Source organism: Dunckerocampus dactyliophorus, chromosome 20 (assembly GCF_027744805.1).
Source record: "Dunckerocampus dactyliophorus isolate RoL2022-P2 chromosome 20, RoL_Ddac_1.1, whole genome shotgun sequence".
Taxonomy (NCBI): domain Eukaryota; kingdom Metazoa; phylum Chordata; class Actinopteri; order Syngnathiformes; family Syngnathidae; genus Dunckerocampus; species Dunckerocampus dactyliophorus.
In genome coordinates this window covers 705,414-725,231 of record NC_072838.1, presented here as the reverse complement: position 1 = coordinate 725,231, position 19,818 = coordinate 705,414, and the positions used below count along the sequence as shown (strand labels likewise).

General features: G+C 47.1%; 1 protein-coding gene across 35 annotated transcripts in view; it reads left to right on the top strand.

The window, feature by feature from the left end:
* The window catches only part of macf1a (microtubule actin crosslinking factor 1a), a 188,640-nt gene that overhangs the window by 118,621 nt on the left and 50,201 nt on the right, over positions 1 to 19,818 (top strand). For all 35 annotated transcript variants that reach the window (XR_008567184.1, XR_008567182.1, XR_008567181.1 and 32 more), the window contains 4 exons: positions 57 to 245; positions 318 to 524; positions 1,229 to 1,546; positions 2,727 to 2,909. Coding sequence is in view for 26 of the 35 variants with exons in the window: in XM_054763861.1 (XP_054619836.1) it covers positions 57 to 245; positions 318 to 524; positions 1,229 to 1,546; positions 2,727 to 2,909 (897 nt within the window). In the remaining 9 variants the exon portion in view is untranslated. The remainder of the gene's footprint in view (positions 1 to 56; positions 246 to 317; positions 525 to 1,228; positions 1,547 to 2,726; positions 2,910 to 19,818) is intronic.

Sequence of the window (19,818 nt, the reverse complement as noted above, 5' to 3'; positions counted from 1 at the left end):
TTTCATCATCCAATGTGGCTTGGAAGACACAAGTAAGAAAGATGAAATGTTTCCAGGTACGGGATGAGAAGGCGCAGTTGAACCGGCGTTTAGACGGCTTGGCCGAAGGGCTCCACGGCCGCACCTCGCAGCTTGAGGAACTAGCGGGCCGCCTGAAGGAGTTTGAGGAAGGCCAACAGGCTGTGGAGAGGCGGCTGGAGGCTGCTAAGCACCAGATCGAAGTCCAAGAGGCTTTAGGACCTCAGGTACCGACAGCAGAGTGAAGACCCCATTTTGCATTGTCCCGCTCATGTTTCCACATGCTTGACTTCATTCAGGCGTGTAGCACTAAGAGCCTGGAGAGGCTGAGGAGCCAGCAGGAGAGCCTCAGGTGTCTGCAGCCCCAGGTGGTCTACCTGCGTGACCTGGCCCAGGGGCTGGTGCAGGACGCCCCCCACAGGCAAGGGGGCAACACTGAGGGGGCACAGAGGCTCCAGGAACAGGCAAAGAACACCGAGGCTGAGTATGAAGACGTTACAAACAAGGTGAGAAACAGGAGAAGATGAATCACTGCATATCTTCACAGTGGAGGTGAAGAAATATGCTCACTCATGTAAACGTAGCATTGCAGGAGCCTTCAACCACACTGAATGATGCTGCTCAGCTACACTCTTTACAACCAGTGTGTGACAGTGTTTCACTGTGTGTGCGTGTGCGTGCGTATGTGGCAGTCAAGTGTTGGGAAAGAAAACTGAGCTACTGAAAGCTATTTGGCTTTTTGACTTCCTGTGACCGTATATGGTCATTGTGGGCCTTCAACACTTGATTATGGTTGGAAATGTAAACAGCCGCTGCTCTATATTTACATCTCGCCGGCCACTTCATTAGGTACACCTGTCCCATAGGAGAAGTGTCTCCTAAATTGTGCTGTTAGTGTGCAGTGAGGGAGGGCATTTCCAATCTAAAGCATAAAAAAGGGGTGGCGTGAAGCCAAAGTTTTGGCAAGCGAGTGTGTTTGGTTTAAGGTCACAGTCATCACAAGACCTCAAAATAACCCCACATGATGTTTTTTTTTGTTGAAATTTGGATGACTGTCCCATTGTTGCTCAGAAGCGTGGATGTTGTCAGCCCGCTAACAACATCTATTTGGAGTTTGATTGCATCACGTGGTCGTTTGCTTCTGCAGCATTAAAGCAGGATTTGGCCGAAGATGAAAAAGTGCATCTGATGTTGGCTTTTATTGTCTCAGATTGAGCAGTGCTGCTCCACACTGGAGTCCCGCCTGCACGACGTCAGCGAGGTCCAGTCACACGTGCGGGACGTCTTCTCGCGCCTGGCCGACATGGACGACGAGCTGGACTCGCTCGGCCCCGTCGGGCGCAACGCCGACTCGCTGGCCTCCCAGGCGGACACGCTCGGGGGCTTCCTGTCGCATCTGGCCGCCCTCCGGACGGAGCTGGAAGCGCACGCGTCCGACTGCACCGCCATGCTTCGGCGGGAGGGCTCCTCCCCCGACCTGCTGGCTCTCCGGCGGGAGACAGAGGCTCTGAGTCGGCAGGCTGGGAAGGTGAGAGGATGACGATGACGATCAGTGGTAGAAATTGCAAAGACAAGCTCTTGCAGTGTTTCCCAAACTTTAATTTACTTGTAGCGGCCCGCCACACATACATTTGGACCGCCACAAATTAAACACATTATAATGCACCTGGTCTGCCAGAGAAGAAGAACATGCAGCAGGAGGGATCAGTGTTGCCAACTTAGAGACTATTTTTAATGAGTTAGCAACAAATCTCTGAAACGAAAGCACGTATCGCTCTTCTTAATGAGCCCTCCCCCACTCACAAAAGCACTCACAGGCGGCTCCGTCTTGCTTGTGATATTTAGTAAAAGCACCAAAACATTCCATTAGTAGTTGTAAAGATATGTTTCATGTTTTTTTACTCACCCTTTGCAAATGCGTCGTGGCCAGTTATGCAAATTTGACGAACTGCATTTCGATTTTTTGTTTCCTGGTGGCGCCACAATGTGCAAGAACCCTTGTTGCTAGGCAGAATTACTGCCATGCAATCATTTGTGGCCCATACACCAATGAACAGACACACTCAGGACAACAGTATTGCTGCTCTGTATTACATATGAAATGCCTACCGGAAAGTACCAAGTACCAATGGGGTGTCACAAGATCTTGTGAGATTGAAACGTCCATCCATCCATCCATCCATTTGCTATGCTGCTTCTCCTCATTAGGGTCGTGTGACAAAACTGCGGTGGGCACTAGACCTGGCACCATAATAAACAAATAAAGATAATCAATCACACGATCAATGAACATGAAGCGGATCATCAATATGTTGCTATGTGCATGCGTGTCTGGCAGGAAGAGGGTTCACTCTGTGCATTGCTTTCAACACCTTGCCGTGTGTTGTTTCGTAGAACAACGGCATGAACCGTGCGAGCCCTTTTGCCAGTCATACAGTCTCTACGTCTGGGTGGGTGGAAGCGGGGCCGCTAGCATACACGCAGAATGCAGAAGAGTGTAACGTCGTAGAAATGAAATGAGTAGATTGCAATATATTTTTGTATTTTTCAATGTACTTTTCTTAAAAGTAATGTTAAAACCTTGTCTTGTCTCGTTCTCGTCGACCCAATCTCGTGTGTCACCCCGTCTTGTGACACCCCTAATAGCAAATAATCATCTTTTTTTTGTCTTTGAATCTTCTGAAAATGCGTTGTGCATCCTTCTGCAGCTGAGCGAGCGCGGCCAGGCCAGGCTGGTGCAGATCGAGGACGCGGCGGAGAGGGTGGCGGACTTCTACCGGCTGGTGGGCGAACTGCGAGGCCTGCTGGGAGCGGCCGAAGAGGGGCTGGACGTGCAGGGCGTGGTGGGCTCGGAGGTGGACGTCATCAAGCATCAGCTGCAGGAGTTCAAGGTAAGTTGCCTCCAAGCTTCTTTGCTGCTGCTGCTTTCTCATTTCCCCACAAATACTCACGTCACATCCTCTACAAACACACCACTGGGCTTCATAGATCAGCCTTTTTAGCCTTTTTCCCATTCCCAAAAGCAAATTGAATGTTTTTACCCTCTAGTGTGGTTGCTGCCGCATTCCCATCATAGCGCACACACACACACACACATAGTTGACATTTCCAATAAAAGTAGCTGTGCTTTTTAAATAACATGTTGTGTCCAAAGCCGTGCATCAAATATTTTAATTACACACAATCAATATTTCTGCTGGCTTGCTTTTGTCTACAAAAGATGAGGTCGCACATGCAGTACACTCTGAGTACTATCATGTCCACACACCACTTTTTCATGTCATCTCAGGACAAAATGACTCCTTTCTCCTATTAATAATAATGCATTCATATGCACCAATATAAACATTCCAATACCGTAAGTATTCTGCTGAAGTTGTGCAATACTGCTGCTGCTTTGTCATTGAGTTCAGGGGGAATAGTGTGGTCAGTGAATGAAGAGAAACGACTTGAGATGTTCGGATGATTATTGCATGGCCATGCCATGTAGTCAGTGTTGTGCAGAGTAGAGTAGTATGGCTATGTTGTACCTGTATGTGTGTAGTTGTAAGGCACAGTGTGGAGCTGCTGCTTTACAGGCGCCTCTTTTGGATTTTATGGCCTTTGCTGCTGCTGAGCTCAGGTTGCCCTTTCAGTCTTTCATTTGGCCCCGCTATCATTAAAGAGCACATTTTTTTGGCCGTGAGACATCATCATGACGTCCGTCTTTATCAGCGTGATGGATGGGCTGCGTCATACGGACACTTTTGGTGCGTTTGAAACAATCCAGCGTGCTTTTCTTCCAACGAGTGAGCGCCTCCACACGCCGTGTGGGAGGATGGTGTGTCCATTTTCTGCAGCTTTGTCCTCGTCCCAAACCTCCTACAGTACATCTTCACTGTTTCATGTCATTGTAATGATGAACAATACTCTCCTTGCATGCACAGGAGCAATTATACCCACATGACCCAAAACATACTCACTTCACCTCCTCCATTTACTAGCACCTTCTACAAAAAGATTTCTAGTGAGCTCAAAGCCTCTTGGATTGTCTGAGACATCCATACGGTAGAATATAGAATAGAATAGATCCTATCACATAGATAGAATGATCCATGATCCATAATCCAATTCCCTCCATGAAGGTTATTACGTGGCTGTTGGGTGTGTGTGGTAAAAGGCAGTGTGCTAGCATGAATTACCTTGAGGTTGTGCACTGACAAACACACACGTTAGCACTCAATAACATCATCATACACTCAACAAAAACATAAACACAACGCTTTTGTTTTTGCTCCCATTTTTTATGAGAAGAACTGAAAGATGTCAAACTTGTTCCACATCCACAATCCCAGCATTTCTCTCCAATATTGTTGCCAAATGTGTCTAAATGTGTGATGGTGAGCACTGAGATCATCCATCCCACCTCACAGGTGTGCATATCAACATGCTGATGAGACACCATCGTTAGTGCACAGGTGGGCCTTAGACTGCCCACAATAAAAGGCCACTCTGAAATGTGCAGTTTTATCACACGTTTATGTTTTTGTTGAGTGTATCTTAGCAAAGATGTCGTGGTAGGAAGGATTGTTGGAAGTAGCCCCCTTAAAGGAAAAGTGCCCCTTTTTATTTTGCCCATCATCCACAATCCTGATGTGAGACATGAACACACGTCTTTCTCTTCTCTGTGTGTTCTAAAGATAAAAAACAGATAAAGAGGCAGCTAATTAATGCACTGCTTGCACTGCAATGCTTTTTGGACCTGTTTTCATAGGCGGGATAGGTGTGTCCCATTACCTGCATTCGTTAGCTGCCTCTTTTTACCTCTTTTTATATCTTTAGAAGGCACCAAAAAGACAAAGACACGAGTGTTCATGTCTCACATGAGGACTGTGTGAGAAAGTGGGTGAGGATATCCCACCCCCTTCAGCGTGCATGTAAGGGATCCAGCAGCTCATTTCAAAGCTAAACACTGCCTGGCTCTTCCCCCCCAAAGGACCCCTTCCCAATCCAAAGCCATGATGTCATCATGATGTCTAAAAGAATGGGGTGGGTGGAGGATGTAGAAGTGGGTGGGGGTGCTTTGGGAGAAGGAGGAAGGGGGTGGTGGGGGTGTTGGTGTGAGTGAGAGGTGATGTTCTCCCAACAAAAAGTTTCCCATCAGACTTTAATTCCTGTTGCACCCGACGATGGCTTTTTTGGGCTGGGGCTGGAATCTCAGCTGTCTACACACACACACATACACACAAACACACACACACACACACTAGGGTGCAGCATCAAACACCCCCCCCCATGCCACTGCCTCACTTTTCCCTTTCGTGTACAGCTGACACACACAGACAAGGTGTGTATGCACTAAACCTATATGTGTGTGTGTGTGTGTGTGTGTGTGTGTGTGTGTGTGTACACGTGCTAATTGACAACTACACATCTCAGGCTGTTCACCTCTCATGCTAGCATTGCTTCATCCTCCACATCGTTGCCCGTGAAGTCTCCATGGAGGATCTTTTAGCCAGTGACTCATTTTTGTATCGTCAGCACCTCCCCAGCCCAACGCTGAGCCCAAGTGGGTCAGTGGAGTCCCTTCAGCTGGGAAGTCACCTCCATTCGTCTCCCTACAAAGACAAAAGTGTACGGACACCGCTCTTAATCAATCGTTTCATCAATTCGGGCTTGCTTTCGTGTCCCTCAATGATCATTCCTCATTTTGGATCATTTGATGCGTTCCTTAGAGGCAGGCCTGAAGAACCTTCCTTCCTGGTCTGACTTGAGTGTCAGAGTCAGAGGTCGTGATACTTCCCAGACTTCTTTTTGCTCTGAAATCATTTGTCAAACCAAACTCTGGATACTTTTGATACTTGAGTCGTGTGATACCGTGTCTGTCTGCTGAAATGTTGAGCCGTGGTAAGCGGAGCCATGTGTCCGTTGTCAATCATGTTTTCATTCTTCGACTCGTTAACTATGAATCATCAGGGGTGTCACCAGGTCACAAGATGGGACGATACAGGAGATTGTAACTTAACTTTTTCCAAAAGTACATTGAAAAAATATTTAAAAATACCCACGCACAGAGACAAAGACTCTATGACTGACAAAAGGGCTCACTGTGTTCATGCCGTTGTTCTATGGAGCTGCAAGCAATGCACAGAGTGAATCTTCCTGCCAGACCTGATATGGCATATATACAGTATTGATTATCCACTTCATTCTCATTGATTGTGTCATTCATTCATTCATTTATTCATCATCATCCCAGACCGAGTGATCACCACACACTATTCTTCTCAGTGAGAAGTCTGGTCACGAGAACTTGACGCCCCATTAATCCTGCATGTCATTGTTTCATTGTATCAATTAGTATGTGCTCTTGTTGTTTATTAGCTTGGCTGTATTGGGAGTCATCCTGCCGCCTCAGTGTACTTCCAATACATGGCTTGGTTATTATCATCTACTTCAGTGCAAATGTTCTCCCCAGTATCACATTGGAAAGGAAATCGCTGGTATCACACGTCACTACTCAGAGGTCAGTGTGTCAGCAACTGTTGCTGTGTGATGATTACATTTGCAATCTCAGAACTTGATTTGCCTGACTGAAATGTTCCTGTAACTTGTACACACGCACACACACACACACACACACACACACACACTCTTCTTACTGTCACCTGTGTGTATGTACTGTATAGCAAATCATGAAAACTGATTGGCTGCCGTGTGCTACCATTGTTACTGAACTGAATATGTCACACATGATGTGCGCGTGCGTGCGTGCGTGTGCTCCACTTTCAGGTCCCGTGTTGCTTCAGCTGTTGTGAATTAGAAAGGCACGCCACAGCACAGCCCCGCCCACTCACTTTCCACTCTTTTCATTCTTTGGGTGAAATGTAATATCTTACTTGTCTCTCAACCAGGTGGAATATTACGGAATGGTGGGGAGGAGTGGCGTGACTGTGTGTGTGCGCACATGCGTGTGCACGTGTGTGTGTGTGCGCGCGCACATGCGTGTGCACGTGCACGTGTGTGTGTGTGTGTGTGTGTGTGCATTTACCAGCAAAACACTTGAGGATGGAACTCCAAAGTGTTTACGATGTGAAAATTCCTCGTCATGTTATTCACACGTGTGTGTGTGTGTGTGTGTGTGTGTGTGTGTGTGTGTGTGTGTGTGTGTGTGTGTGTGTGTGTGTGTGTGTGTGTGTGTGTGTGTGTGTGTGTGTCCATGAGGAAGCAGGCTACACAGAGTTAATGTTCAACTTAGGAGTAGGAAGAGGCCTGAGCGTTGAATAGGGAGACGGTGAGGGATTGTAGGATTGAGTGAAGTTAGTAAAGACAGCATGTTGTCATGGTGACACGTATTCTGTATTCCATGTGCACATAAATTATGCGTGAAAAATCAACAACACACGCACACACACACACACACACACAACCTTGTCCAAATGATCCCCATTGTGTGATGACAAAGCTGCAAAAAGGAGTGGAAACGAGTGTAATAAGAACGCCAGGCCACTAGCTGGCAACGTAGCTCTTTTAAGTACAGTGGAACCCGCTAAGTCGACAAACCAACTGTTTGGACCAATGAGTCCTGGTCCTCCGTGTTCTTCTTTGTACTTAAGTCGATGTTGACATACATGGCCAAAAGACTTTCTGTCAACGAATGTAGAGAGCATTTCTACTCGGGATGCTCCAATTGATCGCCCACCGATTAGTATTGGCTGATTTCCTTTTAAAAAACTCGTGATGGGCATATGCATGGAATCAACACTAGTCTGTTAAACCTTCATGGATTAAGTTCGACAGCTTGACACAGACTACTCCAATCCATGCCACTCCCTTATCAAACATACTGTATGTGTTGTCATGTCACGTTTCTTGCGTCTTTCTTTACACACTTTGCCTAGCTGTCACTGGCGGCAGCCTGATAGACAGATTATTATACTGCTCACAAAACTTAGAGGAACACTTGGAAAACACATCAGATCTAAACTGGGGAAAAATGATGTTGAATATGTTTCCTGATAATAAGTGGGTGATGTATTAGTAACAAAATGATGCCACATCATTTGATAGAAATGAAAATGATCACCCTATAGAGGGGGGAAATCAAAGACACCCCAAAAATGAAAGTGAAAAATGATGCAGCACACTGGTCCATTTTGCTAAAATGTCATTGTAGCAACTCAAAATGATTCTCAGTAGTTTGTGTGGCCCCCACGGGCTAACCCTAACTCACAAAGGCGTCGTGATGATGGAGGCATTAAGATAATTCAAGGCAAGGAGGCATGAGCTAATCAAATTTCATCTTATGCAGATCAGGCAGGGTCAGTCCAAGGGTCACACTGTCAGTAATGGGGGGATGGGGGGGTTGGGAGGGTTGGGGTGGGTAACAATGTGTCATCGAATTGACTTCATCCATTTATCAGCTTTTTGCACCTTCTCACCTTATGTTCCATGATAATAAATAGTCTGTCAATGTTTGCTTTGAAATGCTGGTGGAGGGGCCGGGACCTGGGGGGTGGGGGGGGGCAACGGTGGATCACACGAGAACTTGTGCATGCTGCATATGAACTTGTGTGTGTGCGCAGCAAAGCAGGAACAAACCCCTTTTGTTTGCATGAAGACGTTTGCCTGAGACACAGCGGTGACAGCTGCAGTGCAACTGACTGTGTGCGTGTGCGTGTGCGTGTGCATGTGTGGGGGTATCAGAAAAGAAAGAGTGGAGTATTTAGCATGCTTGACATGCAGGCCACGAGTGCAACAGTTGAGTGAGACGAGTGTGAGTGTGTGTTGTTGTTTTGAGGGGCCGAGGAGGAGCAGCCATGTTTTGAGTGATTTAAAGGTCCAATTTCAATTATTTTAATAACTTAGCTACGGTGCTAACATTGCAGTCACAGCCTAAAGCCTTGGTCACTATTGGTCGTACGGGCTCCTACGGCTGATTTTCAAGCCACAGATTGGCTGCAGAGGTTCTTTGTCATGTCAAACAAACTCTACAGGCGCTTGTCCGTACGGCCAGCGTGTGTCTTCTGTATGTTCTGCTGGTGTCAGGTTTGGGCAAAATGCCATTTTTTGCTGACTTGGTATGTGTGTCGTGGGCCACACATGCAACCCACATCCATGATAAGTGCCGTTGGGATATTTCTTACATGCTCCATGTGTGCTGCGTACGGTGAGAGTGCATCTATGGCAGGGAAACTCAAGGAAAGAACACGTGTTTGTTCTATACATGCTGTATGTGTATGTGTCAATGTATATTAGTTTGCTGTGTCTCTATTGTAACATACATGTAAATATATACAGTATTGATCTTTGGTCGTATACGCCTGTGGTGCATGCAGCGATTTGGGGAACGCCACAAATTGCACGGCCGCTAGTGAGCCACGAAACCTTGCAGGGTTAGCTTATTCACTGAAGAAAAACCAAACTGTCAAAGCTGATTGACAGAGCCTTAACTGAGGGCTGGGCTGCATTTTAAGATGTTTAGTGAAGCCTGAGGAAGGAGGTTTTTCCTTTGTGAGGTGGAGGAGCAAACGAGAAAGCGATGATAGATCTTTCTCACGTTTGGTGCTCTGGGGACACATTACCGTTAGAAGATCATTAAAAAGTCACTTTGGCGTGGTAGGAAACCTTTTAGCAAGCTGAGGTGGCGCTAAAGGAGAAAAAAGAGGAGGAGGAGGAAGCACACATCTGGCAGCGTGGGAAGCCTGAGACTTTAAGATAACAGCTCAGAACAATGCAGCGCTGCTTTGAGGGTAGCAGGTTAGCGTGTTAGCACTTCTGGAATTCTGAAAGGGCCAGACAGACGGACACCCACCCACCTTCTCGCTGCCACCCCCGCCCTGCCTGGCCCCTCTGCCTCTCCTGCTGACGCTTTGTGGTCTCCCCCAGCCAGGAGGGAGTTTCAAGCGCAGATGAGAATGCACAAGTGGAGGCTGTGAATCGCCCACCTTTTCTTTTTGTTTTTTCTTTTGTTCTGTCTTTGCTCCTTTTACATCGACTGTGCTCTTAACTGCATCCACTCCTCTTCTTGTTCTCCTTACGTTGCTGATAAACTTCCACTAAGCCTGGACTATTGCTTGGTGGGTGGAAAAGACGATCATCATCCTCACATGTCAGTCCTGTTGGCCCCGCCCCCTCCCTGCCCACCTCCATTCCTCCCTCCTTTCTTCTTCTATTCTTTGTGTGCTCTCACTCTCACTGAACGTGAATGAAGAGCTTCTCTGCTCTCAGCCAAAAAGAGGAAAAGCCAACTCGCATATTTTCGCCATCTTAATTGTTTGGCATCTGTGGGATTTCCTTCACGCATAACTTTCTCTCAGGCTCCGCCTCCTACTGCAATATCACCGCTAGCTGTTGTTTTTCCCTCTTTGCGAGACAGGAAACCCGCGTGATTGGAGCACTTCCTGTGTTTTAATACCCATGCAGGAAACAGAACAAACGGAGCTGAATTCAAATACAAACAGCAAGAGCGAGCAAGTGGGGGGAGTTAGTGAGGGAGCGAGAGAGTGAGATTTTTTTAGCAGCTGCAAAGCATTTGAGGCGTGTGGCGGCCTGAGAGCAGACACAGCACAGCTTGAAAGAAAAGAAGAGAAAAAAGGGAACTGGGATTGCGTGGCACTTCGCACCAAGAGAGCCCACGGGGGAAGAGCAAGAAGATTGTCCCGGGATTGCATTTTGCTACCGAGGGGGGAGGAGGACGTCCCCCTGCAAGCCAAAGCTGGGACCTGAGCTTGGGGAGCTGTCTGGGTCTTTGCCCCCTGGATACCATCCCACGACTCGCTGCTTTACCCTGCTCGCCTGCCGTGATCGGGAATCGACACCCTCCCCTCCTCCATACTTTTTTTTTTGATCCACCCCCTGAAGAACCTGCCTGCTTTGGATCTGCTGGACCACTTCTCCCCTGGAGCCCTGGATGATCCCCGGATGAGGGAGAGGAATCGGGATGAAAGAGCAGCTTTGAAACATTGACTGGGATTTCTTTCCAAGACGGACGCAGGTTTCGTCTTTGTTCTGCATTTTGGCAAATATTGGGCGCCTTTTGTGCTGGCAGTTCTTGCGGTCATGACACAAATCCCTGATTCTTTGTGGTGGCAGAAGGAATCAGTCGCCAGATTTCTGCCTTCTTATTTTGCACTTTCCACGCACTCCTTTTCCAGGAGGTAAGAGTGTGGGTGTTGTCACCTTAAAAGGAGACTTTTACACCTCCCTGCCTGCAACTTGTCCTAACCCTCGCTCCACTTTGCCACCAACATGACAGGACGGCAGAAGAATCGTGTCAGATCTCAGGCAGAACCCACCAGAAGTTGCACAATGACTTTTTGAGCATGGAGGACTCTCATGAAGGCGACAAAGGGATGTTATCTGCTCCGAGTTGGCCTCACGTTGGACTTTGCACTTCTCAGAGGATGAGATGATGACTCGCCCCTCCCGCTCATCAATCCCCTCCACCCTTGTCCCGCTCTCAGCAGGCTTTTAAGTAAACAGAGCTTGTGATGAATATGGTGGCGAGAGGGAGGGCCACCTGTTGCGCTGTCTATCTGATGCCACACAGCATCACACAAAGAGCAAGGAAGTGCACAGCTGTTGAGGTGACATAGGCTCTATTTTCTTTTTAGAACGCCAAAGGACTTGCCAGACCCCAAGACAAATGTGCTCTGTGATTGTTTGGAACAAAGAGAGACTATCTTTTAGTGTGTTGTTTTCCACTTGCCAACAAAGCCACAGGTAGTTTTCTGCCACAGCCGGTGAGGGCGACATGGGGAAGCCCCTGAGTCGCCCCGACTGTCTCCGGCAGAGCCCCCGCTGTCTGGGGAAAGGCGACGAGGACGAGGCGTACATTGAGGATTGCTATGTCCCGCAGCGATCCATCTATGACACCATGCGCATCAACGAGCAGATCGACCAGGGGACGAAACTGTGCCAACCGTCACGGAGCACGCTCGGCTCTGGTGGCGAGGCGCGAGGCGAGGGGAGTACGCTGTCCAGCAACGGAACCATCGGAGCCGACATAGGAGGCGTTTTTGTCTGCAGAGCTGTTGAAAACATGGGAGGAGCGAGGAAGCTTGACGAAAGAGTCATTTTCGATGCCTTAAAGTTGACCAGCGACGCTCAGATCATGTCCCCGCCCATTGGCATTGTTGCGTCAGGCCTGCCTAACGCGATGTCCGCCTCTGCCTCAGGAGTGTCTCTTGTGGCCAAGAGGTGGCATCAGGCTGGGGAGAAGAAGGACAATCCCAACCGGCGCTCCTGGAAGGCATTTATGCCCCCAACTTTTCCAGAGTTTGCTGAGAGACTTGACTTCTCACCTGTTGAAGGTTCAGAAAAGCGTTCATCAGGGGCGGGGCTCGCTCTCTCTACTCTTGCGGTTCAACCGGCTCACCCGTCCACTCCTACCTCCTCCACTCCTTCCTTACCTCCTTACATGCCCTCGCCTTCCTCCTCCGCTCCCCATACCCCTCCAGTTTCATCCTTGCCCAGCGTTTGTCCCGTGCCTCCCCTCCTGCAGCATCCTTTAAAACAAAAGCAGGTTCACATTTTATTGCACAAACAAGCTAAACGCTCTGAGCCGCTGTCCTCACCTCCCAAAGAAGTCTTTAGCCAGACTCAGATATCTCCCCAGCATTGCCCTCGAAGGCAGGTAGGACACAGACGGACTACAAGCTCCTCTAAAACAGGAATTAAGCAAATTCCTGAAGAAACTGCGGAATTGATTAAATCCTCCTATTTAGAAAGGGATTCCCCTCTTTTGGACCAGGACCAAGAGGACAATACCCCACTTATCCCACCAAAACCAGTCTTCTGCCCCCCTACCAAGGCTCGCACATGGCCTCGCGGTATAACAGGGAAGAAGACCCAAGTGGGCTTAAGACACAACTTCCCTGTACTCCCTCCTTTGCCCCCCCTTTTGGGTGAGGAGAGCAACCCGGATGAGGAGGAGTTTTATCTGCTGGACCCTCCATCTCCATTCCTGAAGGAAGATGAGGGGCTAGCGTATGGAGGTCTGCCACTGTCCCCTTGTATCAGTCATGTGGGTGGTAACGAGGGGCTGCTTGGTTGGGGAGGCGATCTCAGAGAGCGCACGGCTTCTGAGCTCAAATTTGAGGAGGACGAGCGTAGAATTCTGGAGGAGCTAGATGAGGAAGAGGAAGAGGATGCGGAAAGGCTTGATAGGGAAGGCATGTGGACACTAGAAAGGGCTAAAGCGGAGGAAGACAGGGCTGAAAGGGAGGAGCAAGAGTGGGTGGCGGTCCTTAAATTGGAAAACAGGGAGATTATGGCCCAGTCTTGGGATAGGGAAACTTTGGAATCAGAGAGATGGGATTTAACAGGCTCTTCTGGACATTGGCCTGTATTGACCCTGCCCGTGGGGTTTGGAGGCCCTGACGCCCCCAGCCTCTCGCCCTGCCCCAGCTCAGGGGCTGAATCAGATGACCTTTTCCTGGAGTTGGAGAGACAATATGAAGAGGAGGAGGGTCAGGAGGGAGTGAAAATCAGTGTAGATGATCCATATCCACGTCCTTGTTTAGAGGAAGAATCCAATGCTGACTGGGAAGGTTTGGGAGGAACCCTTCCTTTAATTAAAGCTCCCTCTTTAGAGTCGCATCACATGAAAGACTTCGACTCGATGCGAGCGCAAGACTGTGAGAAAGAACATTGTCTCATTGATGAAGATGGAGATGATGTCTTTTGTGAAGGAGAGGAAGAAGAAGGTAGTTTCCCCACGGACTCGGCTCTTGGTTTGCAACAAGAGTCCGACTCCAGCGGGATGTTCCTACTGGACACAGCCACTACTGAGACAGACAGTGGACAGGGGAGACCAGACGTGGAAAGTGGGGCCTCATCGGACCAGGAAAGTGAGGATTGTGAGGAGAGAGACGCTCCTTCTCCTCAGAGCCCCGTGAACCCTTTTGCCGAGGAGATGGAGGAAGGAAAGACGTTCCCGGGAGAGTTAAAAAAAGACGTGTTGGACACAGACTGGGATTTGTTTGACAAGTCCAGTTTGGACAACAGTGAGGGTGCTGTGGTAGATCATTCCCAGGAGCATTTGCAAACCGTTGAAGGAGAAAACCACAGCATACCTGAACAGAATGTAGACCTTCACACGTCCTGCCAGGAGGACGCCTTGGAGATGGAGACTGATGGGACGTCCTTTGAAGCAGAGACACAAAATGTGGTACCCACAGATGTGTCGTCAGGGCTGGACATGTTTGATTTGGAAACTACTGCAGAAGTGACAGAAAGCAGTCCAAAGTCAGACTCTGTGCCTCCTCCACCCCCATCAACCCCCCCATCGTCATTACCTCTGTCCCCCTTTAAGTCTGACACCTGTGCTGCTGCCGTGGACACCAAAGACTCAGAGGCTTTTGTCATATCAGATAGTTTTGTTTACCTGGCCGTGGCTGCACCCCCCCAGTTTCTGAATGAGTGCCCTCCATCCCCACTTGAAGACTCCATCCCTCCCAGTCCTGTACCGGAGCCCCCTTCTCACTCTGAACAAAACGAGGACGAGGAGGGCCCCATCCTGTCCCCCGACAGCTTTGTTTACATGGCAGCACCTGAGCGGCCCCAGCCTGGGCCCTCGGGTGTCAGCTCGGCCTGGGAGGATGTCCAGGATTTGGACTCGTACTCCGAGGGGACCCAGTCAGGAATAGACGGTGTGGAGTTTGTCTTGGGCTCCGTGACCGGGGACAGCGACTGGGAGTCGGACGGATCTGTTCTGGACTTTCCTGCGCTGGTGTCCAATGAGCTGGTGTGGGACCAGCTTGAGCCAGGTCTGCTGCAGCGTCTGTTTAGTCAGACAGACACCAGCCAGGTGGAGGACTGTCTGGCCCAGGTGGATGGGACACCAGGGCGCTACGCATGTGCCGTCTTCATGTCAAGCAGAAGCTCCGAATCAGACGGTGGATCCGTGGTGACGTGTTCTGATGCCGAAACACATGAAGAGGTATGCTCTGCTTGTTGGGACATGATGTGTTGGCTAGCAAGAAAAGACGTAGAAATGACAAGTCAAGGAAATGCACGTACCCTGAATAACGCAGACGCATCATCGGCCGGCTGTGCTTGTGAGCTGTGTGACTTTGAACGTTGGCAACACGATGGTCGGCACAAGTTGTTTGTGTGTACGTGGTGCATTTGGGTGGGAGGTCAGCGCTAATCTACATTGAATGGGTGGGCACAAGTGTGATCGCGGGTTATTTATGTGCTGCTAAAAGCAGTGCCAGCCTACTTAAGTCACATTCTACCAGTTTGTGTGTCGTGTTGACACTTTTATCACATCGGTGATACAATGATGATATGTGATAAATAATCTATAAATATGATGTAATGTGTGTCAACTTGTCTGTGGAAGATGAGGTTTTGTCTGCTGCCGTTGTGTGTGCGTGTGTGTGTGTGTGTGTGTGTGTGTGTGTGTGTGTGCGCGTGTGTGTTGTGTGCTCTCAGCATCAGAGTCCAGGCTTTGATTTTTGCAGCCTCGCATTTAGCCCAGTGTGCGGTCAGAGCTAAAAGTATTGTCCAATCTCTGCTGGTGTGTTGCACCACCAAATTCTAACCCTGTGACCCGGCGCTGTCTTGTCAAATTATATTTAACACACAAAGGCAGCGCGTGTTGAAAAAGTCTCCCATGATAAGTGCGGGCCAACTAACTTCCATGCTTTGCTGCTGGTGCAAGTTGAGTTTTGTTTTTTCCAATTGTTGCATCAGTCCACGTTTGTCTGTCGTCTCCTGCCTGTCTTGAATGTAATGGGACGTTTCTGAGCTATCTGAGGACAAAGATGGCTGCACACATGCGCTGCTTGATTGCATCAAACTGTGAAAAGTCCTGAGGAGGACATCAGCTGTTGCTCCTCTGCATAGTCATGGACCATCATGGAAAAGACAGCTTCTTTTTCACCTCAATTGGTGGCAGTTTCTTTTGTTTGGCAAAGGTGACATTGTGTGATCAAGTCCTTTTTTGGCCTGGTGTCAGCTGACCCTCCCAAATGGCCTCTCATTCATGCTTGGATGGTTTTGTTTATGAGATAAGGAGGTGAGGGCTAAACACTGTGGCACCTCACTGGTGAGGGGAGGAGCCAACGCTGTTGACTTGTAAATGTTGACTTTGTTTACGTATGTGTTTCTTAGCTTGCTGCTCAAAAACACAGAGGTGCCAGAAGAGCACCTTTAGCTCTCCACCGGGCGTTTGCCGAGATAAGAGCGGCGGCCTGGCAGGCGCACACACAAGCAGGAGGTCTTTTGGACGAGGATGGAGCTCATTTAAAGGGGCGGAGCGCCCCGTGGACAGACAGGCAGACAGATGGACGTAGCTTAGCATGCTGTTTGGGGGGGGTGCTTCTTAATGCACTCACTGCTTGTAACCCCAAAATGTCTTATCTCCTTGGCAATGGTGACTTTTGGATCATTTCCTATTTAGTGTTTTGTTTTGTGTAATTGACTGAGCCCCCGGGCCACACTTTGGACACCCCCTGCTTTAGCGGGAATAGAAGTGGTGAAAAGTGCAGCGAGAGGAGCATTGAGGGGAGCAGCTTTGTGTCTAGGTGTGCATTTCACACACTTGTCTTTCTATTCATGTGATAATTCAGCTTGTGAACGCCAAAGCAGCCAAACATGGATATCCCGCTGGGATTGAATGCGCTTCAAATAGAAAAAAGTAGATGAAATATTTAGTTGTTTGTTTTAGGGATTTTTGCATATTCCCGACTTTTTGTACAATTGGGAAGACACAACAACATAACACAAAGCGAGCTTAGACGTGCACTATCTGCACCACGTCACGGCGCCACAGTGACAGCTTGTTTTCCTCGTTCCATAACGGGAGGAAGGATGGAGGGCTGAAAGGCAGGAAGTGAGGAAATAGGCTGAAGACAAACAACGCGGGGGGAGGCTGGTAACAGCAGCCGTCAGTCATTGCCTGGAATCATAAATATAGAAAACGTATCACTGATTTCACTTGGTTTGAGGGGACATTACTGTACACTCCTCCACATCCTTACTCAAGGTGTCTTCAAAAGTATCAACTCCAACACAGTAATCCCTCCTTTAGTTTGGTTCATCGCTTCCACACCCCACCGTGATGAGTGAATTTCTGCCATGTAGGATTCCTTATTTATAAATCATAGGTACAACAGAAAAACTGTTTGCAACCCTCTACATACGGGTTTTAAACATGATCAGAGCCCTCTAGACATGAAATAACACCCCTATAGTCACCTTTACACTGCGTTCCAAATTATTATGCAAATTGTATTTAAGTATCATAAAGATTAAATCCTGTGTTTTTCCGTTAAACTCATGGATGGTATTGTGTCTCAGGGCTCTGTGGATCACTGAAATCAATCACATACTTCTGTGATAAGTAGTTGGCCAGGTGAGCCCAATTAAAGGAAAAACTACTGAAGAAGAATGTTCCACATTATTAAGCAGACCACCATTTTCAAGCAATATGGGAAAGAAAAAGGACCTCTCTGCTGCTGAAAAGCGTGAAATAGTTGAATGCCTTGGACAAGGTATGAAAACCTTAGATATTTCACGAAAACTTAAGCGTGATCATCGTACCATTAAGAGATTTGTGGCTGATTCAGAGCACACACGGGTTCGTGCAGATAAAGGCAAAATAAGGAAGGTTTCTGAACAGTGGAACAGTGCGTTTTAAGTTTGTTTTTTTTTATAATACTGTTTTCATGAGGAGTTTTGTTCAATAACATTTTAAATAAAATTTGACAGCTAATGACTTGAAAATTATGCTGATCATCATTTGCATCACGTACTTTGGAAAATCAAACAAAAACATCATTTGCATAATAATTTGGAACGCAGTGTATACTCCTATTACCCAATATAGTAGACTATAGTAGAATAAGAGAAAATAACACATAGAAAACCTGTTTACTACCCTCTAAATATGCTTTTTAACATTACTAGAGCTCCCAAGATGTGAAATAACACCCCTATAGTCACCTTTACACAGCCATAAGTGAAAAAAGGACATATAAGGCATAGAAAACCTGTTTATGACCTTCTAAATATGCTTTTTAAAATGATTAGAGCCCTCTAGACATGAATTAACACCCCTACTGCCAAATTCTTCTCAACTTTGTGCATCCCTCGAACTTGAAAAAAAGGCCTCAGTCGCTACGCTGAAGAAACTGGATCCACTCGATGCTTTGCGATCCTTAAGTTTATTTAATGTGGTAAGTTTTTCATAGCACAGCACAGCTCAGCTGAAAACCTTCAAAAAGGACAAACACGTAATATAAAACTCAATGTTATATTGTATTGCAATATATCAACTAACTATGGCAACAATTTAAATTAGATTTGACCACTTTTACTGCTATTTAATCAACTAATTTTTACTATTTTTTTAACATTAGTGTTTAACTTAGTCTTATATTTTACATCATGCTTGTTTTCTCAAACTGTGGTATTAAATAAAAATCTATTAAATAAATACCATGATTTAACAAACATTTAAACAAGTACATTAAATGGGCAAAAGAAAAATTCATAATTTGTATTTAATGCCCTAAACATGCTGCTCGTGCCTTGGCAAAATTACAATCAAGAACTAATCAACCAATGAACCAAACATGGACCGCCGCTTGCCCACATGTGCCACAAACGATGGGCGGCATTCTTAATTCAACATCCTCAACAAAATAAGTACAGCGAGCACACGCTTTCAATTCATTTATATTCTTAATTCACAAATGAGGCACGCACCATGAAAGGAAGTCAAGCCGTGTGCAGCGCAGGCGCATCAAAACAGCAGTAATGAGACTTTTTAAAGGAGATTTCAGTTTCTTACCGGCTGCCTCTTCAGACTTGTAGCTCCACCTGCACAAAGTTTTAGAGTAAAGTTCTGATCACACCAAATTACCACACCTGTCTGCAGCCTTGCCTGCTTAAAAGGAAGTTGCATGTCCTTGGTGCACGCCCAGGTGTGCTGGTGAGTCTAACTTCCTGTTCTAACCAGATCTTCTGCAGCAACTATAAAAATAGTTTTTAACACCTACACTAACGAAAATCTTATTTACTTAAGGCTATAAATATATATATTTATTGATAGCATTTTTTTGATTTAGTTTGAAAAATGTTTCAATCACTTTTTTTTTCTGTCTCATGAATCGACTAATTGTCGCTACCACTTTAACTAGAGTTAGCATCACCATCTTACCAGCTGATAAGGGCAGATGCACAGTGGTTCTCAACACATTGGACTATGAAGAAAAAATAACAAGTCTAATTAGTGATGCCAACACATATGAGCAACTTAAAAGGGACCCATCCAGTAGGTATAAGAAAGAAATCATACACTGTCTCCAAAAGTTAGAGAAGGAAGAACTTATTGACAGACAGATGTATCATAGATTATACCCTGGGGAGGCTACACCATGTATCTATGGCCTTCCAAAAATCCACAAGGAAGGGTTTCCCCTCAGACCCATTGTCTGTAGCATTGACTCTACCACGTACAATGTAGCGAAATATGTAAAAACAGTCTTATCCCCATTGGTAGGCAACACTGATCATCATATAGAGAACACAAAAGGGTTTGTGGCGAGCATCAAAGACCTCAGATTGGAGCCAGAGGAAACTTTGGTGTCTTATGATGTGACTTCACTTTTCACATCTGTCCCCACCTCAGCAGCAGTCTCGGTGGTGAGGAAGAGACTGCTCGAGGACTCAACTCTGCATCGGAGAACAAAACTTAGTGCTGAACACATCTGCCAATTACTGGAAATTTGCCTTAACACTACATATTTTCAGTTTAGAGGGAAATTCTACAGACAAATTCATGGTTGTGCTATGGGCTCACCAGTC